This window comes from Acinonyx jubatus, chromosome B2 (assembly GCF_027475565.1).
Source record: "Acinonyx jubatus isolate Ajub_Pintada_27869175 chromosome B2, VMU_Ajub_asm_v1.0, whole genome shotgun sequence".
Classification (NCBI taxonomy): Eukaryota; Metazoa; Chordata; class Mammalia; order Carnivora; family Felidae; genus Acinonyx; species Acinonyx jubatus.
The window spans coordinates 149,499,269-149,525,049 of NC_069385.1; the positions used below are offsets into that span (position 1 = coordinate 149,499,269).

Sequence of the window (25,781 nt, forward strand, 5' to 3'; positions counted from 1 at the left end):
GTGATGGGAAAGTTGATGTAACTGTATTACTATCAGAGAAAACATACTTCAATGCAAGAAGTATTATTTGGTGCAAGAAACAGGGACACTACATTCTGGTAAAAGGAACAATTTATCTGGAAACTAACAATTCTAAGCTCTAACACATCTAACAATTCATGGTCAGTTACAAAAAGAACTTAATAGCAGATTTTAAAACATATTTCTTTCAGTCACTGATACTCAAAGGCAAAAAAAATTGTAAAGATATATAGAATATTTGAGGCACAAAATAAGATTTCCGGAATAAAGATACAGTGTATTGGAATAACAAAATAAAGTTCATCTAATGATCACATGTGGAACCCATAGACTTAACAGGAAACAGTCTTTTTGAACATTCATGGAACATTAGGAAAAGAGTGACCAGGACCTAGGTACCAAAGCCAGACATGAGTGTCATTGTCAGAGCAAAACATTGCATGCCTGCCCCCGCCCCCCCCCACCCCCCGATTTGTTTCAAACTTTTTTCCATGTCTAAGTTGTGACCTTCTCTTTCTGCCCTGTTCCCCTGCTCCTAACCTGTGGAATCCTCATGCTAGGGCCTGGGGACCTCTCCTGCTTGTTCTGAGGGGGGTCTGGCCATGGGTGTCCACGGCAACATCACCATTCAGGGTGTGGGGCTGCAGGGAAGCCTCTAACCACGACCACGCGCTCTGTGCTCTGCTGTCATAGAGCTGATCTTGCCCATGTTAGCCGTAACAAGGCTTTCTTCCAGGGTTCCTCAGCTCTAGCCGTTAACGACTGCAGTCTGTAGAATCTGGTGAAACTTTTAGTCTGTACAGTGCCTGCTTTATTACATGATTTTCTTGCCAGACAGTAACTGCTCAGGTAATAATAACTGAATAATCATGTTTTCTAAAAGTATAAATGCCTGAAAGGTTTATTTATTAAACCGAAGCATCTAACCTCTCCAGTTCCACCTGCTGCTTCGCTGGGCTCCTTCTCACCTGGCTGGCTGCTGCGTCCTTCCTCTGCCTGGCCCTCTGGCAGATGCTGGGGCACCCCAGGGGCCAGCACGGCCCTCCCCCATGCTGACTTCACTCTCACCCAGGGGTCAGCTCACCCTAGGGTCAGCATGGCCCTCCCCCGTGCTGACCTTCACTCTCACCCCAGGGGCCAGCACGGCCCTCCCCCGTGCTGACCTGACGTCACACTCACCCCAGGGGTCAGCACAGCCCCTCCCCAGTGCTGACTTCAGGCTCACATGGTCTGACATGAGTCGCCTCTGCTGACCTCTCCCTGCTCTCCAATATCACACTCCAGACACCCCATCTTCCTGTGCCCAGCTTGTCCCTGCCTTGTGACTCTGGCTGCTGCCATCCTAGAATTCCTTCTCGGAATTTGGATTTCAGCTTTAATGCCACCTTCTGAGAGAGGCGCTGACCATCTGGCTTACTACACATCATCCTCCTATCTTAGGTCTCTGCAGGGTGCTAACTACTGTTTTATTTTCTACTCTCACTCACTGCCCATTACCCTCCACTAGAATATCAACTCCATGCAGGGACTTTGTTTACTTTATTGCTATTGTAACCTAGACACATCCTGGCTTCTCACAGGCACTCAGTAAACGAATTCAGGAGCTATATGAAGGCGGCAAAGAATAGACTTGAGAGAACAGAGAAACTGAAGGAGAGAAAAACCATCAAGAAATAATTCAGTAATGTTTCCCAGAACCGAAAGCTTATGAATTTCTAGAATGACAGGGTCCACTGAGTTAATTAGCACCATGGTGGGGGAAGGTTGGACACATACATCCTGATGTTTACAAATTCAAAAACTCGACTTACATGCCCCATTTCTCAGGAAGCTAGGGGGTGATGTTTCACCAGAAGGAAGTAAATGAAGAAGAGGGAAAAAATAGGATAAGAAAACGAAACCAAAGCCAGGGTTCCAATACGGCAGAGAAGGGAGAGCCAGGAGGCTGGGCACAGGTGAGGGGCAGCCGTCCCAGACTGAAGGTCAGGAGGTGGCAGAGACGGCACTGAGAAGAGAACCTGGGAAGTGAGCACCCTGAGGGACCCTGACTCCCAGCCAAGTCTTTGGGGTTCAGTTAGTAACAAGGATGTAGGAGATGAAGCAAAAGGGGAGAAAGAGGCAATTACAGCAGGGAAGATGAAGCCGCACAGGAAGGAAAAGCAGCCACGTTTGCCAGTGGTCCAGGTGTGAACTGCTTTCACAGACACCGGACTCAGCTGCCTGAGCTCAGGGTGGGTGGGGATGGGAGCCCAGAGCTCGACCCCCTCCTGCCGTGGGGGGTGGGAGGGCAGGCAGTGTTCTTTCTCCTTTGTGGGAACACGGAAGGTAGACTGGACCATATGTGTAGTTGCAGCTCACGTATAAAAACTACTTACAAAATAGAAGGGTTCCAGAGAACTTGCTGAGTAAGTACCCTGCTGGTAACTTTCTGTTGTTCTAAGATGGTGTCACCCAGTATGCAGTTTTGTTTATGACTTTGCAAGGCTGTTTTATGCTGACACTTGCTTGTCTACAGATTATCCTGGAAGCATGACCCTTGTGAGACTCGGTAAAGCAACAATGACCTGAAGGCATTCATATTTTGTTCAAATGGAAATGTTCCCTATTTAATAACTATGAGCTTTTAATTATACAATGATCACCTTAAAACATTTCAGAAACCTCATTATATAAAAATTCTTTCCAAGAAAGGAGAAAAGGCATTTTGAGAATTATGAAAATTTTCCATAAATAAAAGATTAGTAGAGTATAATTTCAGGGAACAATTCACATCAACCAACAAAATAAATTTTCAAGAATTTCAAGCATATGCTGGTGATTATTGTCTCTCAGGACTCAAATGCAGATTAACTGACCTTATTATAACTGATAACGCACATTGTATGTCTATAATTGACACATTTTGCATATCTGTATTTGGAAAGAAAAGTAAAAAGAACAATTAAATAAAAAGGGAGAACCTAAATGAGTCATAAACAAGATCTTGAAGGGGCTTTATCCCACTCTTCCGTTTCCACCTTTAATATGGCAGTTTAAAAAAATCAGAAAGAGGCCAGAACCAGAGAGTTGAATGTGTCACACAGCAGGACAGAGTCTCTGCTGTATTTCCTTTGGGCACTGCTTATTTTCTGAGGAAAGATTCTGGGAGTGCCACCAATGTCACCTTCTCACGGCCCCATCATGCACTCTGCGGATGCTGGGGCTCAACCAAGGGCTGGCCCCGTGGGAAGGGAGGTAAGGGGGCTTTTGTCTGGGGGAGCAGAAATGATAGCGCGTGTGCAACAGTGTGTGAGCAAGCAGTGTGTGCGCAAACAGCATGAGAGCAAAGTGTGTGCAGACAGCGTGTGAGCAAACAGCGTATGTGCAAAGAATGTGTGTGCAGACAACAGCGTGTGTGCCAACAGCCTGTGAACAAAGAGTGTGTGTACAAACAGAGGACAGTGTTATGTGCAAAGAGTGTGTGAGCAAATGGTGGGCAGAGCTGCAGGTACACGTCCCAGAAGGGGTGGGGGAGCAAAGCCTGGGGCCACTGTCCGTGGAACCTCTCTGTAGCCAGACTAAGAAGGTCTGGGGGTATCTGAGTTATAATAAAATATGTGTAAACCCAGGCTGCTCATTCATCAAGTTTTTATTAAGCACCTACTATGTGCCCACACTGCAGGCAGTGCCGCAGGGAGTGCAGAGGAGAAGACACGGTCTCCACCCTCCAGGACCTTACAAACCTAGAGGCAGGATCAGGTGGATGTGTGACCCGGCAGCACGGGACACATGCACAGGGCAAGTCCCGGACAGTGTGGAGGCCAGTGGCTGGGAACACGTGGTCTCTGGGGCAGGCTGCTGGCAGGCTGTGGGGCTGGCCACGAGAGGGCCCTGGACACAGGCTGGGACGGGGCTGGGCCTGGGCGTACGAGGCCAGGCTCTAACCTTCTCCTGACCCGAGGACCCGGTGACCTCTCCTGTGCCCACCACCGCCCTTCTCCCAGGAGAACAGACTGTGTGTGTGGAGTCAGGCGCGACACAGGCTTCCTGCTTCGTAGCCTGAGCAGACTTGTCCAGGCTGCCAGGGAGGGGACCGGATTCCAGGTGTGGCTTCAGCGGTATTTGCCCTGGTGCTTTCAGAGGACTGGTCAAGAGCAGGATATTCTGGACGCCCTGGACAATCTGCCTCCTGTGGCCACACCCACGGGTTATATTGATCACTGGTCACAAGTGGTGAACCAAAGCCACACGTACGCAGATCCTTCCTCCAAGTCCACAGGTCCTCCAGGGGGTCCCGCCTTCTTCAATGCACACACATCAGACGCTCAGCTCTCTCCTGGAGAAGCATGGAGCCCATGCTGACCCCCGACTCTGCGGCACTCCAGGAGGCTTATTACGCAGCCTGGAAACCGTGGCGGGCTTTTGCCCTGTCCACTAGCGTGCGTGTGGGTGCTTGAGACTCTTGAGCTGGGGGGCAGTGCAGCTGTCTCAAGTGCTGGGGAACACAGGCAGCAGAGAGGGTCTGGGCAAGCGGGAAGCATGTGGATTGGGCCTCACAGTCACCTGCTTTTTCCTAGGAAGAGTCAGCGTGGGATGCTGGACGGGGCAGCAAAACACTGCTTCTCCTCTAACTCAGCATGGAGAGTGCAGAGCTGGGTCAAACGCAGTGGGCAGAAGAGGGGCCCCGTGGCCCTCGGGTTGGAAGTGTGCATGGGGAGCCCCAGGGGCTGGGGGAAGAGCCTGACTACGGCTGTATGGCACAGCAGCAGCACTGAGCGAGCCCCCACGGGCCCCGGCCATGGGGGGCGGGGGACCACTTGCTCCAGGTGCGATGGCCAGACACCCCGTTCCCAGCACAGTCCAGGGCTCCCAGGGGAGGGGGGCGTCAGGGGTCATGGGCTGGGGGGGGCGCGGGGCTCAGGGTCTCAGCAGGAGGCGTGTCCCAGGCCACTTGAGCCACAGGAAGGGCACCAGGCGCCGGGTGAAGGTGGCCGTGAACGTGTAGATGAGCTCTTGTGACTCGGCGTTGGTGAAGGTCACGGTGCCCCCCTCGTAGTCCAGGGCGATGCCCACCCTCCGCGGCCGCAGCGCAGGGAAGAGCTCAGCCTCGGGGTCAGTATTGGCCCAGATGCCCGCAGACGAGAGGCGCAGGGCCCATACCCCGTCCTCTGGCCGCAGGGACACGTCTCCCTTCCTCTTCACAGAGTCTCTGGCCACCCCCACCATGCAGCTTTCCAGGACCTCCTCCCCCCCCTCCTCCTCCTCCTCCTCCTCCTCCCCCAAAGACTCCTCGTCCTCATCTGTCTCCCAGTCTTCGTACCCGTCCCCGTAGCCGGCCTCCTCCTCCTCCTCCTCCTCCTCCCCCTCCTCCTCCTCCTCCCCCTCCTCCTCCTCCTCGGACCAGCCCTCCCTGTCCACCTCCACCTCCCAGTACACCTTGCCCCAGGTGAAGCCCTTACTTCCCAGCACACCCGGCTCACAGTCAAACTGGTGCGGGTGCAGGTAAGTGCTCTGGTACAGGCCACTGTACGTCACACACTTCCAGTCCTCTGACAGCTGCAGGTACCCGCTGGCCGACTGCGGGTCCAAGGTGACACTCACTGTGGGGACAGCAGAACCAGGAGTCACCGGTAGGCGGGAGGCAGGTCTCCAGGGCTGCCCACTGAATAAGCCCAGGGGGACCAATCCCAGCTCAGGGGCATGCAGGACACGACCTGACAGCAGGGCCTGGGGCACACATGGCCTCTGGCCAGTTGCATGTCTTGCAGAGGAGGGTCAGACGATCAAGTACAGGCCTCTGTGGCTGATTACAGACACAACGCGGGGGCTCAGGCCAGCAGCTGGGAAATCTCGCTGCAAGAGGGAGGGGCCAGGGACAGCAGGGACCAGGGTGCCTCTCTGGGGGGAGGGCGTTCTTTTTCTCTACAGCAGGTGAACTGGGACAGCCCTTCGGACACTTACCCGTCTTGTATTCCAAGTCTCTAAGCAGCTTCCCTGGGGAGGAAAAACACAGCAGTGACCCTCGAGCCCCACACACGTATGGGCCTGTGTCCTACTAGGACAGGAATCATTTCCTGACAGGCCCCCATCCCTGAGACCCAAGAAGAGAAGAGAAAACAACCAGCAGACCCAGGAGTAAGGCCGAACAAGGTGACAGCAAGGAGCTGATTCCACTCCTCCAAACAGAGCCCTGGCTCCGGACTCAATCCGCGACTCCCAGCTCCTGATCCCCACCCCTGTGCCCTCCCTGCCTGGCTCCCGACTCGATTCGCGACTCCCAGCTCCTGATCCCCACCCCAGTGCCTTCCCTGCCCAGCTCCTGACCCCCCACCCCCGTGCCCTCCCTGCCCGGCTCCCGACTCGATTCACAACTCCCAGCTCCTGATCCCCACCCCGGTGCCTTCCCTGCCCGGCTCCTGATCCCCACCCCCATGCTCTTCCTGCCCGGCTCCTGACTCTCACCCCAGTGCCCTCCCTGCCTGGCTCCCGACTTGATTCGCGACTCCCAGCTCCTGACCCCCCACGCCAGTGCCCTCCCTGCCTGGCTTCTGATCCCCGACCCCAATGCCTCCTGGCCTGACTCCTACCCTAGTGCCCCACCCTGGCCCTCACCTTGGAACTCTCTTAGTCCTCGCTGCAGAGACAGCACTTTTTCTGAGAATTCTCCTGTCTTTTTTTTTACCACTCGAGCAATGGGTTTCCCAATCCAGAACTTCTTCCGCGGATACCTAGGGAAATGACACAGTTACTTAGGTCCCCCTGTATTTCTTTTAATTCTCACAACAATTATGAAGCGGGAAGGACAGGTATGACCATCCCCAGTCAAATGACAGAAAACCAGGGGCTCAGAGGCAGAGGGGACTGCCTGCAGCTGAACCAGGACTTGAGACCACCTACAGACTGGACATCCGTGCTGCTGTGCACTGGGCCCCTGGTCACCTGTCCTGTCTCCACCCAGCACAGCTGGGGCCACGCAGAACCCGCAAGCCTGCACTTCTCAAGGATGTGCTTTTGCTCCCCAGCAGGGAAGGTGGTGGGAAGAGCCACAGCACACGGACACCATCAATTCAAACAGGTCAGGTTAGTAGAAGGGCAGGGGGGACACAGGGAGCTCTCTTACCTGTTCAAGAAGTCCCTGCTGTCCTGGAAGGAGAAAGCACAGCATCAGTGGGGTTCGATCACACCCCACTCACAGGTCACAGGTCACAGGTCTGTTAGGAGCCAGGGCACCCATGCACAGTCCCTTCCCCATGGCTCTGGCACCCAGTGGCATGGCTGGGTCAAGAGGTTGTGGCTCATGATGTGTGTGGTGCCTCCTCCCCTTCTTCCTTTATTTTTGTTTTGTTTTGTTTTTTTAGTTTTTAAAAAATGTGTATTTATTTTTGAGAGAGAGCACGAGCAGGGGAGGGGCAGAGAGAGAGGGAGACACAGAATCCGAAGCAGGCTCCAGGCTCTGAGCAGTCAGCACAGAGCCCGATGCGGGGCTCGAACTCATGGACCTCGAGATCATGACCTGAGCTGAAGTTGGACGTTTAACCAACTGAGCCACCCAGGCACCCCCTGCCCCTATTTCCTTTGAAGAGCAGAAGCCCTGGGATCACAGTGGGCAGACTGCCACCCAGCCGACTACACTTCCCAGATGACTTTGTGGTCAGGCCTGGTCACATGACCGAGTGCAGCCAATGGGATGTGAAAGGAAGCAGAGAGGAAATTTTGGGGTGCTGTCCTAGCTGAGACCCACACCCCTGGAAGCAGGAGGAACCAGCAGGTAGAGGCACCCAGCCTCCAGGATAACCTCACGGTTGGCCGCCCGGTTCCTGGAAGAAGGGAAAGTGTTCTCTCTGAGCCAGGGTACTGGGTTTGACACTGCAGCTGCCCTAATGCCCCAGTCCTGCAGACTGGGGCAGAGGGGGCAACGGGGACACAGATAGGTACACAGACAGGACACTGATGGCAGGCAGGGGAGGCCGGGCCCCGTCCTTGAAGCGCCTGTCTAGAGACTAGCTGTGAGTGTCCAGTAAATCCTTCTAATCTGCCCCCACCCCGACACGTACACCACGGCCAGCTCAGAGAGGCCACGAATGCACCCGCGTGGCCAGCAGGTGTGCCAGCATGTGGGCACAGGGCCGCGGGTCCAGATTCATGGGGCGGAATCCCCAGCAGCACAGAGGCCGGCCAAGGCCATCTCTTCATACACCTGGAGGGCCTGCCTTACTTCTCTCCCTGAGGCTGCTGGCCCGGAACAGACAGCATTTTCCTGGAGGAGACCCTGGGGGCTCCACCGCAGACACACAGGCCCAACTGCACACCAGCAAGTGAGACCATCCCAGGCCTCCTCTCACTCGGGGAGGGGGAGGAAGATCAAGCACACCCTTCCAGAGGCCGCTGAACCCTGGTCAACGGGTGGGACTCCTCAAAGAGGCTCTGAGCCCTGATCAGGGAGGCGGGACACCTCAGAGAGGCTGTGAGCCTTGATCAGGGAGGGGGCACTCCTCGGAGAGGCTGTGAGCCCTGATCAGGGAGACGGGACTCCTCAGAGAGTCACTGAGCCCTGATCAGGGAGGCGGGACACCTCAGAGAGGCCGCTGAACCCTGGTCAGGGAGGCGGGACTACTCAAAGAGGCTGTGAGCCCTGATCAGGGAGGTGGGACTCCTCAGAGAGGCACTGAGCCCTGATCAGGGAGGGGGCACTCTTCAGAGAGGCACTGAGCCCTGATCAGGGAGGCGGGACACCTCAGAGAGGCTGTGAGCCCTGATCAGGGAGGGGGCACTCCTCAGACAGGCTCAGGAGCAGGGAGTCACAGAGTTTTTTCAGGTCAGGACTCTCCCCCTGACAGCATCCAAGCTGCCTCCTCCAGGAAGTGCTCCAGAGGCTCCCTGCCTGCTCTCTGACTTTTCCTCTGGGGGTAACTACAGTTGCAGAAAAAACCTCGCCCATCTCAGTCTCCTTCCCCAGCTGCCCATATCCTCTAGTCCTTCAGGTCCCTGAGAGGAGCTGCCATTCAGCTCCTGCTCAGCCCCCCATCCAGGCTGCGTCTGCTCCAAACCACAAGAATCAGCCCCCATTGGACTGGCTAGCAGGCAGACTTGTGAACGATAGAGTTGAGGACAGGAGCAGTCATGGAAAGAGCAATGACCTTCCCTTCCACTTCCACAGCACTTTCTAAAATTCTTACACTTTTTTTGGTAGAAAATTTGCTTTTTGAAGTGACAGCATATGCCAGTCATGTCATCTTACACTCACCTGACTGCTGGAATACGTGGGGGCAGTGGGGTTATCCTGCTCATGTCTCAGGAGAGAAAACCCAGGCCTGAGAATCAGTGAGTGTCTCAGCTACCCCAGGTAAGCGGTAGGGCAGAGACCCAGTGGTGAGTGTCCCCAGGTCCCCCAGATGAGCGGTGAGGCAGAGACCTAGTGGGTGTGTGTCCCCAGGTTCCGCAGGTAAGCGGTGGGGCAGAGACCTAGTGGTGAGTGTCCCCAGGTCCCCCAGGTGAGCGGTGGGGCAGGGACCTAGTGGGTGCATGTCCCCAGGTCCCGCAGGTGAGCGGTGGGGCAGAGACCTAGTGGTGAGTGTCCCAGGTCCCCCAGGTGAGCGGTGGGGCAGAGACCTAGTGGTGAGTGTCCCCAGGTCCCCCAGGTGAGCAGTGGGGTAGGGACCTAGTGGTGAGTGTCCCCAGGTCCCCCAGGTGAGCAGTGGGGCAGAGACCTAGTGGGTGCGTGTCCCCAGGTCCCCCAGGTGAGCGGTGGGGCAGAGACCTAGTGGGTGCGTGTCCCCAGGTCCCGCAGGTGAGCGGTGGGGCAGAGACCTAGTGGTGAGTGTCCCAGGTCCCCCAGGTGAGCAATGGGGCAGAAACCTAGTGGTGAGTGTCCCAAGACCCGCAGGTGAGTGGTGGGGCAGAGACCTAGTGGTGAGTGTCCCCAGGACCCCCAGGTGAGCAGTGGGGCAGAGACCTAGTGGGTGCGTGTCCCCAGGTCCCCCAGGTGAGCAGTGGGGCAGAGACCTAGTGGGTGCATGTCCCCAGGTTCCGAAGGTGAGCGCTGGGGCAGAAACCTAGTGGTGAGTGTCCCAGGACCCGCAGGTGAGCGGTGGGGTAGGGACCTAGTGGTGAGTGTCCCCAGGTCCCCCAGGTGAGCGGTGGGGCAGAGACCTAGTGGGTGCGTGTCCCCAGGTCCCCAGGTGAGCGGTGGGGCAGAGACCCAGTGGGTGTGTCCGCAGGTCCTGCAGGTGAGCCGTGGGGCAGACACCTAGTGGGTGCGTGTCCCCAGGTCCCCCAGGTGAGTGGTGGGGCAGAGACCTAGTGGGTGCGTGTCCCCAGGTCCTGCAGGTGAGCGGTGGGGCAGAGACCTAGTGGTGAGTGTCCCCAGGTCCCCCAGGTGAGCAGTGGGGCAGAGATCCAGTGGTGAGTGTCCCCTGGTCCCCCAGATGAGCGGTGGGGCAGAGACCTAGTGGTGAGTGTCCCCAGGTACCCCAGGTGAGCGATGGGGCAGAGACCTAGTGGTGAGTGTCCCCAGGTCCCCCAGGTGAGCGGTGGGGTAGGGACCTAGTGGTGAGTGTCCCAGGTCCCCCAGGTGAGCGGTGGGGTAGGGACCTAGTGGTGAGTGTCCCCAGGTCCCCCAGGTGAGCTGTGGGGCAGAGACCTAGTGGTGAGTGTCCCAGGACCCGCAGGTGAGCGATGGGGCAGAGACCTAGTGGTGAGTGTCCCCAGGTCCCCCAGGTGAGCGGTGGGGTAGGGACCTAGTGGTGAGTGTCCCAGGTCCCCCAGGTGAGCGGTGGGGTAGGGACCTAGTGGTGAGTGTCCCCAGGTCCCCCAGGTGAGCTGTGGGGCAGAGACCTAGTGGTGAGTGTCCCAGGACCCGCAGGTGAGCGGTGGGGCAGAGACCTAGTGGTGAGTGTCCCCAGGTACCCCAGGTGAGCGATGGGGCAGAGACCTAGTGGTGAGTGTCCCCAGGTCCCCCAGGTGAGCGGTGGGGTAGGGACCTAGTGGTGAGTGTCCCAGGTCCCCCAGGTGAGCGGTGGGGTAGGGACCTAGTGGTGAGTGTCCCCAGGTCCCCCAGGTGAGCTGTGGGGCAGAGACCTAGTGGTGAGTGTCCCAGGACCCGCAGGTGAGCGGTGGGGCAGAGACCTAGTGGTGAGTGTCCCAGGTCCTGCAGGTGAGCGGTGGGGTAGGGACCTAGTGGTGAGTGTCCCCAGGTCCCGCAGGTGAGTGGTGGGGCAGACACCTAGTGGTGAGTGTCCCCAGGTCCCCCAGGTGAGCGGTGGGGCAGAGACCTAGTGGTGAGTGTCCCAGGTCCCGCAGGTGAGCGGTGGGGTAGGGACCTAGTGGTGAGTGTCCCCAGGTCCCCCAGGTGAGCGGTGGGGCAGAGACCTAGTGGTGAGTGTCCCAGGTCCCGCAGGTGAGCGGTGGGGTAGGGACCTAGTGGTGAGTGTCCCCAGGTCCCCCAGGTGAGCGGTGGGGCAGAGACCTAGTGGTGAGTGTCCCAGATCCCGCAGGTGAGCGGTGGGGTAGGGACCTAGTGGTGAGTGTCCCAAGACCCGCAGGTGAGTGGTGGGGCAGAGACCTAGTGGTGAGTGTCCCCAGGTCCCCCAGGTGAGCAGTGGGGCAGAGACCTAGTGGGTGCATGTCCCCAGGTTCCGAAGGTGAGCGCTGGGGCAGAAACCTAGTGGTGAGTGTCCCAGGACCCGCAGGTGAGCGGTGGGGTAGGGACCTAGTGGTGAGTGTCCCCAGGTCCCCCAGGTGAGCGGTGGGGCAGAGACCTAGTGGTGAGTGTCCCAGGCCCGCAGGTGAGCGGTGGGGTAGGGACCTAGTGGTGAGTGTCCCCAGGTCCCCCAGGTGAGCGATGGGGCAGAGACCTAGTGGTGAGTGTCCCCAGGTCCCCCAGGTGAGCGGTGGGGCAGAGACCTAGTGGTGAGTGTCCCAGGTCCTGCAGGTGAGTGGTGGGGCAGAGACCTAGTGGGTGCCTGTCCCCAGGTCCCGCAGGTGAGTGGTGGGGCAGACACCTAGTGGTGAGTGTCCCCAGGTCCCCAAGGTGAGCGGTGGGGCAGAGACCTAGTGGTGAGTGTCCCAGGTCCCGCAGGTGAGCGGTGGGGTAGGGACCTAGTGGTGAGTGTCCCCAGGTCCCCCAGGTGAGCGGTGGGGCAGAGACCTAGTGGTGAGTGTCCCAGGTCCCGCAGGTGAGCGGTGGGGTAGGGACCTAGTGGTGAGTGTCCCCAGGTCCCCCAGGTGAGCGGTGGGGCAGAGACCTAGTGGTGAGTGTCCCAGGTCCCGCAGGTGAGCGGTGGGGTAGGGACCTAGTGGTGAGTGTCCCCAGGTCCCCCAGGTGAGCGGTGGGGCAGAGACCTAGTGGTGAGTGTCCCAGGTCCTGCAGGTGAGTGGTGGGGCAGAGACCTAGTGGGTGCCTGTCCCCAGGTCCCGCAGGTGAGTGGTGGGGCAGACACCTAGTGGTGAGTGTCCCCAGGTCCCCCAGGTGAGTGGTGGGGCAGAGACCTAGTGGTGAGTGTCCCAGGTCCCGCAGGTGAGCGGTGGGGTAGGGACCTAGTGGTGAGTGTCCCCAGGTCCCCCAGGTGAGCGGTGGGGCAGAGACCTAGTGGTGAGTGTCCCAGGCCCGCAGGTGAGCGGTGGGGTAGGGACCTAGTGGTGAGTGTCCCCAGGTCCCCCAGGTGAGCGGTGGGGCAGAGACCTAGTGGTGAGTGTCCCAGGCCCGCAGGTGAGTGGTGGGGTAGGGACCTAGTGGTGAGTGTCCCCAGGTCCCCCAGGTGAGCGGTGGGGCAGAGACCTAGTGGTGAGTGTCCCAGGCCCGCAGGTGAGCGGTGGGGCAGAGACCTAGTGGTGAGTGTCCCCAGGTCCCCCAGGTGAGCGGTGGGGCACAGACCTAGTGGGTGCGTGTCCCCAGGTCCCGCAGGTGAGCGGTGGGGTAGGGACCCAGCGCCCTGGCCTCCCGCCCCTACCCTGGGAAGATTGCTCACCTGCATGAGCTCTGCTGCTGGCTGCTGGGCCTTGCCCTCCAGCTCAGAGATGAGCAGCGCTAGCCGGGCCAGCTCCGAGACACCCTTGGTCTTGTACTTCTCTCTCCCCTCCGTGAGCTCCTGCTCCAGTTTCGCCAGTTGGTCTAGCAAGTGCCGCTCCCGCTCCCTCAGGAACTGGTGGCTCTGCTCAAACTCAGCCACTATGTCCTGCCTCTGGTCCTGGAGCTTCTTCTGCGGGCACAAGAAGGGGAGAAGGGCATGACTCCTCCGCTGTGGGGTGGAGAATCCCCGCAGGCTCTGGTCCTGCCCTCATCCAGGGCCCCCCCCAGCTTATGTCTGACGTACAAAATATGTCCCCGAGCTCTGCCTCATTGGACCGTATCCTATTCCCTCAATGAAACCATGGAATATCCGTGTTCAGGGACCATGTCCTTTCCTACCTCCACATCTCCCTGCTTAGTGCAGGCTGGAGTCTGGCCAGAGTTAGAACCCCTGTTGACTGATGTCCATGCACAACAGTGAGGGCACAGGGGCTCCTTGGACTTGGGCCAGCTCCTGCCTCACTCTTCTCCCCGAGGGTCTCTCATTCGCTGTGGGGCCTCCATATCCCTGCAGCACACAGCTCCCTGACACTGACGCTCCCCCAGGAACCTGGAACATGTCCTCCTGACCCGTTCCTAATCATGCACGTGCTGTGCTGCTTCTGCATTCTGACTGTGGGCGGCAGTCCTGGGACAGGACTCAGCATCCACAGTGTTCTCAGAGCCGCTCAGGCCGTCCCTGGCCTCCTCCCTCTTCCCAAACCCTCCGGCTCCCCTCCACCGTCAGAATCTCATCTCCCTCCCCCTCTGACAGGAAGGACTCAGCCAGGACCTTGCTGGTCCCTTACACTCTGGCCATCCCTAGCACAACAGGGGCAGCTCCAGACGGGACCCACAACCATGGTGAGTCACACAGAAGGAACCTTAGCTGACACAGGGCCACTCCTGCAGTAGATGAGGACGCCAGCCCAAAGCCACCCTCCCGGCAGGGTTTCCACTGCTCAGCCTCCCGGCACAGCCTCCCCTGCTCAGCCTCTGAACAGGGCCTCCCCTGCTCAGCCTTCCCAGCACAGCCTCCCCTGCTCAGCCTCTCCTGTTTGGCCTCCACTGCTCAGCCTCCCAGGCAGGGTCTCCACTACTCAGCCTCCCAGCACAGCCTCTCCTGCTTGGCTTCCACTGCTCAGCTTCCCCTGCTCAGCCTCTCAGCAGAGCCTCTCCTGCTTGGCCTCTACTGCTCAGCCTCCCAGCAGAGCCTCTCCTGCTTGGCTACCACTGCTCAGCCTCCCCTGCTCAGCCTTCCAGCACAGCTTTCCCTGGTCAGCCTCCTGGCAGGGCCTCCCCTGCTTGGCCTCTACTGCTCAGCCTCCCAGTACAGCCTCTCCTGCTCAGCCTCCTGGCAGAGCCTCCCCTGCTCAGCCACTCCTGCTTGGTCTCCCGTGCTCAGCTTCCCAGCACAGCCTCCCGGCAGAGCTTCTCCTGCTTGGCTGACACTGCTCAGCCTCCCCTACTCAGCCTCCCAGCACAGCCTCCCCTGCTCAGCCTCCCGGCAGAGCCTCCCCTGGTCAGACTCCTGGCAGGGCCTCCCCTGCTCAGCCTCCCGGCACAGCCTCCCCTGCACAGCCTCCCAGCTCCCCCTCCGCACAGCCAGCTGCCTCAGGCTTTGTGCTGACAGCCTCACTTACCAGGGCGGTGAGGATGTCGGCTTCTCCCTTTGCCTGAAAGCCCTGAATCTTGTCTCTGTCTCTCCTGAGGGTGCTCAGGTGGTTCAGGATCTTCTCCTGTGGGGAGACGGGCGGTGGGGACAGGTGGGTGCTCCGGGTTGGGGAGGGAGGTGGGGCCGCGGGGCGTGTGGGGGGAGGGGCGTGGAGGGCTCACCCTGTGGGGCTGGGCAGCCTTCTCCACGAGGACGGCCGAGTGGGGCCGGTGCTCCCGAGACTCGCGGCACATGACGCACAGAAGCTTGCCGTCGTCCTGGCAGTAATAGTGCAGCTTCTCGCGGTGCCGCTCGCACAGCCTGCCGTCCGCCTGCTCCCGGGCCCCCTCTCCGGGCTGCCTGTCCTTGTCCACCTGCAGCCGCTCGATGTTCTCCACCAGGCTGGCCAGCTGCCACACGGGCCGGATACTCTCCTTCCTGAAGGGCTTCTTGCAGAGTGGGCAGACGGGCCGGCCGCCCGGGGCCGGGCGCACATCGCTGGTGCAGACGCGGCAGAACACGTGGCCGCAGTCGATGGTCACGGGGTCCCGCAGGTAGTCCAGGCAGATGGAGCAGGTCACCTCCTCCTCCAGGCTGCGCAGTGGGGCCGACGTGGCCATGGTGTCCTCGGCTCACGGGGGCTTCTTTGCCTTGAGGACCAGACACGGTGTCAAGAGCGGGCGGGGCTGGGGCGCACAGTGGCAGCCCACACTGCCGGGGACAGTCAGCAGAGGCTTACCAGAGCCCACAGCATGCAGGCGAAAGGACCTCACCCACCCTCCAGGCCAGCCCCACATTGTGCACATGAGGAAAGGGAGGCCCAGAGAGGGCACTCTGGTGGGCTGGGGAGCACAGCACCAGCAGCCCAGGCCATGCTGCCGGGGCAGCGCTCCGGCCTAAGACCCTCTCCATCCCTTAGTGTTGGGAAAGTGCTCTGACATACCGAGTGCGACAGAGTAAGACGCGTGTTAACTATGTGGTGGAAGTGTGTTGTAACACACACAGGCCTGTGGTGTCTCCTGTGTGCACAGTGCTCCCTCAGCTGTGCACCGGCTGCACAACCATTCCCGGGGGTGCTCATGCAGGACACTGATGTGGGAGGAGTCCCCGGGTGGCTGGAGAGGACACTGGTCCTGTCTACCCATATGGCCAGGCCCACCTCCTGTCTGGGGAAGGAGCCTCAGCAGAGCTGATGAACGGTGGCCCCCTGCCCCTGATTCTGTGTGACGAGACGCCTCTCAAGTACTCTGAACCTCGGTCTGTTCATCCATAAAATGGGGACACTGATGCTTACCTAGAAGTTTCTACATGGGCGGAGACAAAGGATTACTGAGGGCACAGGACACAGACGCGGGCACAGAAGTCAGAACCCTTGGTTCCCAAACATGGTGACAGTTCGAAGCACGAACAGAGCAGGAGAGGAGGTGAGGACGCAGCAGCCACAGTGGCACATGCTTCAATTACAGTCCCCAAGGGGCAGGGACCAGGACAGGCGGGAAGACAGCCGGCCTACAGGGCACATGGGTCACCGCAAGGCTGGAGCAGGCACCTGCAGACACAGGTAAGTCACTACCACTAGTGGCTGTGTGCGGGGAGAGTGTGTCACAGCCCGGTGACGGGGAGGCCCTGCCCTGTGGTGACGAGCTGGGAGGAGTTGGAGATGAACCCCAGAGAAATGACACGGGAATAAGGTCTTGTCCCCGAGATGCAATGCAACAATTACAAGAGTGCCTCATAGGCTGTGAGTACCGTGTGGACGTAAGGGATGCTCCTAATGCTGATGACCAACAGCAGCACGGATTCAGAGGCTGTGGCCTAGAGGGACGCCATGCACACACAAAGCTCACAGGAAAGAACAGACGGCTGTGTCTGGGGTGTCAGCGAGGCTGCGATAGACCCTGGGAACTGCTGGTCCCTCACCAAGAGGAAGCTGGCCGGTGCCGGGCTCTGGCAAGGGGCACCGTTACTGTTACTGCTGCTGGGGACGGAACGTGCTGTCCTTGGGACTGGGACGTACGGCTGCAGCTTGCTTTGAGAACAGCAGACCGCAGGGAGCTTGGTGACAGCACCTCCTGTGCACCTGACCGTGGTCACAGCCAGGCCCCATGCCAACACTGCATGAAAATGCCCACACATGTAGCAGATGCATGAGGCTGTCCGGGGGTAACAGAAGACCACCACATTGCAACCCGCATTATCAGTGGATGCTACAAGCAAGAAAGGTATTAGGGAACACGGTAAGTCCCATGGTGCTGAAGGCCCTCCCCGTGGATGACCTCCCAATGTGCCCTGATGAGGGGAGGATCTGGTGATCACCCCAAGCAGTGACCAAACCCATCAACGCTCAGAGAGGTACAGACTGGCACTGGCTTCCCAGTACGGCACCATATGGAACACTCGACATCCCCTGTGAAGGAATCCTGCCAAAAATGTTTGACCTGAAAGGATCTGATGAAGCCTGTAGACCTAGCTTCCAACATACAGAAAAGATGAGGGAAAGAGAAATGAGCTAACCCACAGGATGAGGAAACAATCAGATAAATTCAGACTAAACCACAGTATTAGGAAACAATCAGATAAATTCTGAATATAGGACCTTCCACAGGACAACTGGCCCAGCCTTTAAATCAGTCAATGTCATGGGGAAAAAAACAAAAAACAAAAAACTGTTCTTGACGTAGACCGAAGATAAATAACAGCCAAATGCAAATACCTTGACTGGATCCTGTTTGTTTGTTAAAAAAAAAAAATTTTTTTTAACATTTATTTATTTTTGAGAGAGAGAGAGGGACAGAGTGTGAATGTGGGGGTGGGGGGGGCAGAGAGAGAGGGAGACCCAGAAGCAGAAGCAGGCTCCAGGCTCTGAGCTGTCAGCACAGAGCCTGATGTGAGGCTCGAACCCACAAACCATGAGATCGTGACCTGAGGCGAAGTCTCAAACCCACGGACCGTGAGATCATGACTTGGGCTGCAGTCAGATGCTTAACCGACTGAGCCTCCCAGGCACCCGTTTTGTTTTGTTTTTTTTTAAAGCTACAAAAATAGTTTTGGGACAACTAGAGGAACTCTGACAAAACACAGTACTAGGGGCACCTGGGTGGCTCAGCCGGTTAAGTGACTGACTCTTGAAGCCGGCTCAGGGCATGATCTCATGGTTCATGGGTTTGAGCCCTGGGTCAGGCTCTGAGCTGACAGCATGGAGCCTGCTTGGAATTCTCTCCCTCTCCTTTTCTCTCTGTCCCTTCCCCATTTGTGCTCTCTCTCTCTCAAAATAAATAAACATTAAAAAAAGCCTGGGTTCTGGATCATAAAAAAATCATCATTAATTTTTAACAGTGTTTACTGAGGTGATGAAGGGGAACATCCACGTTTAGGTGATTCATCCTGCCGTATTTGGGGCTAAGGACTATCACTTTTAAATGGTTCAATGAAACATCATACAAAGTTAGAATCATTTCCTGAGGAGGGCGTTCTGGTTTTCTATCACTTTTAAAGGAATGTGTACAAGGGTCTGGAATGACCAAGGCCACTGTCCCCTTGTGGATGCTCAGTGTGGGCACACAGGCGGTGGGCCCGGGCAAACCAAAGGTGACGTGAATTGTGCGAACCCCATGTCTGTGAGCCTGGCCTGAGCAGGCAATCGAGGCTCGGTGTCTCCATGCACCGTCCCACACCCGGTTACACGGATTCCATCCCAAACACACAGCTCACGCTGCCGGTTGCACACACGACTGGATGTGTAAACTGGTCAGTCCAACAACCAAGGGTCACGTCTGGGGCCCCAGAGCCGGGTGACCAGCTTCTCGGGATACTCTTCTGGGAAACTGAGGCTCAGTGAGGTCAAGCAGTGTGCCCAGGGGCACAGCGCTACGGCGGCTCGACTGGATCCTCCTCCTCGGCTGGCTCCCTGGGAAACACCAGGAGCTCACGTGAGGCCATCCACGTGGAAGCGCTTTGTGAGCTGCCCAGTGTGTGCACTGACCAAAAGCACAGCAGCTCAGATTCGGAGAGGGCTCCAGTGCAGGAGCCTTGGCAGGCTGGACCTGCTCACGCCAGCGAGACTCTGCCCTTTGTCTTGTGCAATGCCTCTGGAACATTCTATGTCATTGGATTCCACAGTATGGAGGGGCAATGGTCCTGCTCTGGGGCAGAAGGAACCACGGAAAGAGCTGGAAACCCTTCCAGGCCATACCATCCACCCAGTCCCCATTACCCTCAGTGAGAATTCTGACACTTGAGATCATTTCGTGGCCTGCCTGGTACCAGCGGCCACGCACCACTGCTCTGGGGTGGCAGGCACACCCCTCGCTCTGCCCCTGCCCTGGCCCAACTGTCCCTTGTTTCTTCATGGAAACCGTCTTCCGCCCCCGCAGGTCCTAACTTCCCCTTCAGCTGTCTGTAGTTCAGCTGCCCCACACTGTCCTCCCTGCTTCCCGCTGCCTTGGGCTCCCGGATGCCACTGAAAGGGACCTGGAAGGCACCAAGTCCCAGCTGTGGGCTTCACGGCCCAGAGCTGCCAGTGGCCTCCAGGCTGCTTGCCAAGCCCACGCATGGGGTGTAAACAGGAGCCCCTTCTTGCTTGTAATCACAAAGCACTCAGCTGATGGCTTCATTCCCCATGGGAATCCCATTTAAGGGCTCCTGGGGCCCCAGGCTAAGCCCCAATTCTTCATCCGAAATAAGCAAATTCTCCTAGAAGTAAACACCTGTGATGCCTTATAAATCTGGAGACGACGAATTCAGGGCAAAACCCAAGTGATCTTGATCTGGCTGCGGAGAAGTGGCCGCATCTTGGCTGACGATGGAACCTTCAGGTCCTGCAGCCCTGGCTGTGGTTGGTGGGTGGGCCACAGTGTTGGGGGACACAGGTTGTGCGGCCAGTGCACTCCTGAGGTCACATGTGGGCTACTGTCCCCACAGGACCGGCGTCTGTGGTGCTCTGACACGCAGTGGGGCTGGGCTGAGTTGCGCTGTGAGCGGTGGAAACCCCAGGGCTCAGGGGCTGTGGCAGCCATGGGGGTGGATGGAACAGGCTTTGACGTGCCACTGCAGGCTGTACGTAGCAGGCTGTCACGCTTCCCCCATGTCCCGGACACCTGCTACGTGCCAGGCACCGAGGATACGGCACAGGACAAACGTGGCAAAGTCCCTGCCCTCCCAGAGCTCCGAACAAGTGATGCACGTGCGTGACCCTTTGGAAGCTGGACTGGAGCTGATTGATACACAGCCCTCCAGGGTTTCCCAATACCTCCTGCCTCCGCTGCCTGTGTTCTGGTCCCCCAGGCCGGCCTCCCGTCCGGCACGCACATTCCACCGCATGTTCAGATGCAGGTGTGCCCACGCGACCAGCCCGGTTAGCACCCTTCGGTGGCTTTCTTCTGGTGCCCCAGGGATCAAGTCAAAACCCCTTCCAGTCCTCCCTGAGGCCAAGGAACCGAGGCCCAGCCCTTGTCTGCAGTCTCATTTCCTGCCACCCCCACCCTAACCCGACCGCATAGCCAACTCAAAACCCTCTCCATGTCCCCCAAAATGCTATGCTCCCTCCTGCCTGAGCCCTTAGAAAATGCTACTCTCTCTGCATTGAACACTATTCCTTTCCCGCTTAGCTGAATGCCACCTCCTCTGGCCATTCTTTCCCGACCAGACAGACTGAGACCACAGGCTCTTTCCCTTACAAAGCCTGAGAGCATCCCACGCTGTGCCCTGCACTTCTTTGCAGTGCTGAGTCCTGGCTAATGAGCCTCATTACATCTGGACAGAGACTGTCTGCCTTATGCCCAGAATCCAGCCCAGTGCCAGCACCTCCTAGCCAGGAGGTGAAGAAGCACGGGCACAGGGCATCTGATGAGCACAGATGCTTCCCACATGTCTGTACAAGGCCAAGCAATCGCAGCCACCTGTCCTTTCCCCTCCACCCAGACGGCGAAGTAGCAGAGGGAGAGAGGGGTGATTTCTCCACATTCTCCACAGCAAGACCAGCAAGACCACATCACCAGCACCCTCCTGTCACGGTGCCTGGGTCTGGCTGCAGGGATGTAGACACTGGGAGAGGAGGGAGAGCCATGTCTGGGGAGACAGATGCCGTGGCATATGTGACACAGGTGACAAATCACTCCCCTCTCATCCTACAGCTGGTACCTCTTCTTGCAGGGTTGGGTATCATCAGCATGTTTGTAAGGTGCATTCATGTGATTGTGAGCTGATGTCATTCATGTTCATTGCTTTTGGACACTATATTTCTACCTCTGACGAACAGGCACACCTTGGAGATTTGGGGGTTCAGTCATACACTACCACAGTAAAGTGAAGATCACAATAAAGCAAGTCAAAGCAATCATTTTGTTCTCCGGTGCATGAAAAAGTTGTGTTTAATAAGTCATACAGAGAAAGACAGATACCGTATGTTTTCACTCTTATGTGGATCCTGAGAAACTTAACAGAAGACCAGGGGGGAGGGGAAGGGAAAAAAAAAAAGTTAGAGAGGGAGAGTGTTAAACCATAAGAGACTCTTAAAAACTGAGAACAAACTGAGGGTTGATGGGGGGTGGGAGGGAGGGGAGGGTGGGTGATGGGTATTGAGGAGGGCACCTGTTGGGAGGAGCCCTGGGTGTTGTATGGAAACCAATTTGACAATAAATTTCCTATTAAAAAAAAAAGTTGTGTTTACACTATACTGTCGTTTATGAGGCGTGCAGTCACGTTATGTCTAAGAAGCAACGTACGTTCCCTAATTAAAAATACCGTATGTAAACAATTCCAACTGTTGTCTGAGCTTTCAGGGTAAGTGTCCCCGCTGGTCACAGATCACCATAACAACTGTAATCATAATGCAAAGGTTGGAAATACTGTGAGGATTGCCAAAATGTGACGCCAACATACGAAGCAAGAAAAGGCCGATGGGAAGTGGCACTAAGAGCCTTGCCTGATGTGGGCTTACCTCAAACTTTCTGTTTGTGATAATGCAGTATCTGCAAAGAAAACAGGTATGCATGTAGCCTGCTTCTGATGGCCACCTGGACCGTTTCCTGCTCGGGACAGTTACAAACACGGTTCTGTGAACGTTTCTGCAACCGTGTCCTGGTACACACAAGCAAGCAAACACATCCTTAAGCAGATCAAGCCACACTGTTTCCACACTGACACTACCACTGTATGCTGCCACCAGCAGGCTACAGGCATCCATGCTGCCCCACGGCCCTGTCAACACCGGGTACTATCAGCTTCTAAACTGTTGCCAGTGTGGAGGATGGGAAACAGGATGTGTGTATATACGTGCGTGATGTGTGCATATGTGTGTGATGTGTGCATATATGCGAGTGACGCTGAAGGCAGAGGGAGGAAGCAAGATGGAGCACAAGGGAAGCAGCATGAGAGAGGCCGAGCACTGGCTGAGGAGTCCCACCGCAGCAGACGAGAGCAGACGACGGCATGGTGCTCCTGGTCCCAGCGGTAAGTGATGCAAGAGCTCAGTCTTTGGGCGAGCGGTCCCCCTAGCTTCCATTCTTCCTTCCTTTGCTAACTCTTCCCAGTTCCCTTCTGGGGATTATGTGCTTAGGGCAGAGCTCTCCCTCAGCTCAAGGGTGGAGCGAGAGAGTGCATGTGATGCCGCCTTGGCCACGGTGCCTGCTTCAGAGGTGAGAACATGACTCAAGGACTGATAGTCACAAGGAGACCTAGTTTAGATGGGGAAAAGATTCTGTGGTTTCTCGAGAACGTGCAAGAGGTGAGGTCATATGGTTTGGAGCTACATGAGCAATTTTGCTAAGCCTGTTTGAGAGTGAAGCCAACCCAGAGAGGAGGTATGAGAAACTGGTTCCTGATGACATCCTGTAAAACCCTGTATCAAGCTGTGCCTGAAGCCAGGTTGACCCTTGAGTTCTGCCATCACGTGAGCCAATAAATGCCCTTTATGCCCAGCCAAATTGGACTTGTGTGTCATTTGAAAAAAAAAAAAAAAAAGGAATCCTGACTGATACAGCACAGGAAGTTGCTGAAGGTTACTAGGCTGAACTATACAAAGCATTTGTGAAGAAAAAAAAGAACAACCCAAAAAACAGCCTATTCATCCAGAGAAGGGCAGACACTGGGCAGCAGTTCCCTCTCTGGCCCCACAGGTGGAATACAACCTGTCAGGACAGCCAGGTCTCCAGCCTGCTCTGGCCCACCACGGCCCTTTCCCACGGCTCCTGGATGGTGCGAGCAAACACCAACAAAACCTTCTTTCACCCCGGGCTGTCCTTCTAACCAAAGCCGACAGTGAGGACTCCTGGGTCAGCACGCAAACCCGGATTTTCACCCAGCTGCAGTCACTCAGATGTAGAGCTTGCGGCTACATTCTTGACCTCTACACAGCTCGGTATCACCAGGAAGACATGGGGGTCGGGGGGAACATCCAGGCCTCTCACAGGGCAAACTGAAACAGACGTTGGCCGAGCACAGCAGCATATCTGATGTGCCACACAAAGTCATGGCCGTTAACAGGAACAAGCAACGCAGAATAAGCACAGATGAAAGACGGAGGCCAGGCGTCCCCTGTGCTGGTTTTCCACAATTTGGCTATCAGGCAGGAAAGAGCCAGGGACGGGTTAGTGAGATGGAGATATCCTGACTGTTCACTTCCCAGACGACGGAGGGATCTGAGCAACTGGTGAGTGATTTACAACTGTCCGTCAAATTTCAGATGCCCATGGCATTACATTTCAGTCTCTCGAGTGTGATCAGCAGCACATCCTGATTCAGCTGGCAGGATGTGTGTTCTGTGTGGAACATACCTAAACTGACAGCACTGACGATTTGGTGGAACGTAGCAGATGTCCTACAAAGGGCCACCAGGGCCATCCTAACACAGCTCTCGACCTGGGGCTCTCCTGCACTGCATGGCAAACAAAGCCTCCTGCAAGCTGGCCCCCCTGCCCTGAGCCAGGAACACAGCTGTGTCCTCAGGGCCCCTGCTCCCCACCCCTGGTCCTTGTACCCGCTCTTGTCTCTGCTCCTGCTCATCCCTGAAGACTTGACACAGGCCAGCCCCTCGTGAGACCTTCCCTGTGCTCAGAGCTTAATGGCTCTGCCCAAGGACCACTCCTCGCTGACCCTCTCAGCTCCAGCACTGGGCACAAGGCAGGAGGTCTGTCAACTGTCTCCCGAGCACCACCCTCTTCATGCTCCCCCCACACTTGCCCACCCCTCCCTCCCCCTCAGATGAGACGCTCTGACCACAAACACTTCCCAGATTGCCCCTCGCCTCCCTCGACACACACCGGCTTGGGGGGAAGGTCAACCTTTCATGTCTACCGATCTGGCAGATGGTACTTCCTCCTGGATGCCACTCAAATTAAGCCTTTATTTTCCAAAACCATTATCTTCCCATTCTCCATCTTTTCTGTTCTGATCCTGGGGCCTAAGGCTGAAGTCGCCCCAAGAAACCTCAGCTTGGACTACGGACTTCCTTCTGCGGTTTGCAGGGTTTTCTGGGGTGGTCAGCCCTTGTCTGAGACCAGTCTGTCGCTCCCTTGCAGGGAAGTGACATCTAAGAAGTCATTCACTGCTCCTGGGCCTCAGTTTCCTTACCTCTTCATGAGGAGAATAATAATGTCTTGTCAAGTTCACTGCACTGTGTGAAGTTCAAGTGAAGCCACATAAAGTGCTTTCAACTGCAAGAAGCTCTATAAACACATGCTAGCAAGGACACAGGAGCCAACTTGACAGGGCACCCAAAAGCCAAAGCTGCAACAATTTGAGCATCAAAATAAAGCAGTATTGTATTATAACCCAAAGTATAAAACAAATATCCACGAGTCCATGCTGATACAAATAAATGACTGAGTTAATAAATAAAGAACACGAGAGACTAAACTCCCCTGCAGAATTCCAAGTAATATATGTAGATACTTGTCCTCAGGGAGGAGGAGCACGCCCCCCTCCTTGGAAGTGGGCTGCACACAGTTGCTTATTGCCAGAGAGTTCAGTATGAAATGTAGTAGAGTGACTTTACACCTGAGAGGCCTGGCTACACGATGCCAACGGGTCACAATCAACAGCACGTCTTACATCGTGTTGACACTGTGGGCGGCCTTCCTCTGGGGTCCTCCACCCAATCACCTGCAGCCGGTCTTAGGAGAAACACATCACAGGGATTCCAGTGGAGGGGCGCCCAGAACACAGATCACCGGGAGGCAGTGAAACTGTCAACATCATCACAAACAAGTCTGAGAAACTGCCACAGCCAAGGGGCCTTAGGGAGCCATGCTGACCAAATGTCACCTGGTGACCTGGATGGGATCATGACACAGAACAAGTGCTTAGGTGAAAACTCAGTCACTCGGAGTAACTATGGACTCTGGCCAATAAGGTATCAATATCGGTTCATCAGCAGTAACAAATGTGCCACATGTAAGATGTTAATAGACGGGGGGAAAGGGTTAGGACCCGTGGGAAGTCACAAACGGGCGCACAGGCGGAGCGTGCAGTGTCACAATCCGGGGCGCACACGGGGAGCTTGCGGTGTCACAAGCCGGGGCGCACACGCAGAGCGTGCGGTGTCACACACAACCCGGGGCGCACCGGGAATCTGGAAGCGCCTGCCCCCCCCCGCACCCCCCCCCCCCCCCCCCCCCGCCACTTGCTCCTCCAGGATGAACTGACACAGCCTGTTCTCTGAGGCGAACGAGGCATGAAGTCAACCGGGCAGCGCGAACGGGCTGCAGGATGGAGTGAACGTGTAGCTCCAAGCCCGGCGCCTAACCTGGTTCATTCCGACTAAACCCTCCCCCGCCTGGCGGACGAGCAGACGGAAGCAGCCTCGACGCGGGCCCCGGGCCACCTGCCGGCTCCAAGAGGGCCGGGGAGGGCAGTGGCCCCGCACCCAGGCGCACCGCCCCCCCTCCCCGCCGACTCACCCCACCGCCGATCTCCACGCCGCGAGCCCCGGGCCGGGGGCGCTGCTCTCGCTCGGCGGACGGTTCCGGATCGCGATCTCCGCGCGTCCCCGCCGCGCGGTCTCCGGGATCCGCCGGGCGCGGCTCCGAGATTTCTCGGATCAGCGCCCGGATTGGCTGCTGCCAAACTCCGCTTCCCAATGGGAGC

The 25,781-nt window shown here is 57.1% G+C and overlaps 1 protein-coding gene across 1 annotated transcript; it reads right to left on the reverse strand.

The window, feature by feature from the left end:
* On the reverse strand, nt 1-25,752 carry LOC106984042 (tripartite motif-containing protein 26). The gene is made up of 9 exons (XM_053223329.1): nt 25,595-25,752; nt 14,882-15,349; nt 14,689-14,784; nt 12,966-13,196; nt 7,121-7,143; nt 6,613-6,728; nt 5,962-5,994; nt 1,185-5,600; nt 1-1,133 (listed from the first exon to the last, which is right to left on the reverse strand). The coding sequence occupies exons 2-8, from the start codon at nt 15,317-15,319 to the stop codon at nt 4,918-4,920; spliced, it is 1,620 nt and encodes a 539-aa protein (XP_053079304.1). The 5' UTR covers nt 15,320-15,349; nt 25,595-25,752; the 3' UTR covers nt 1-1,133; nt 1,185-4,917.
* Between the last annotated feature and the right edge of the window lie 29 nt (nt 25,753-25,781).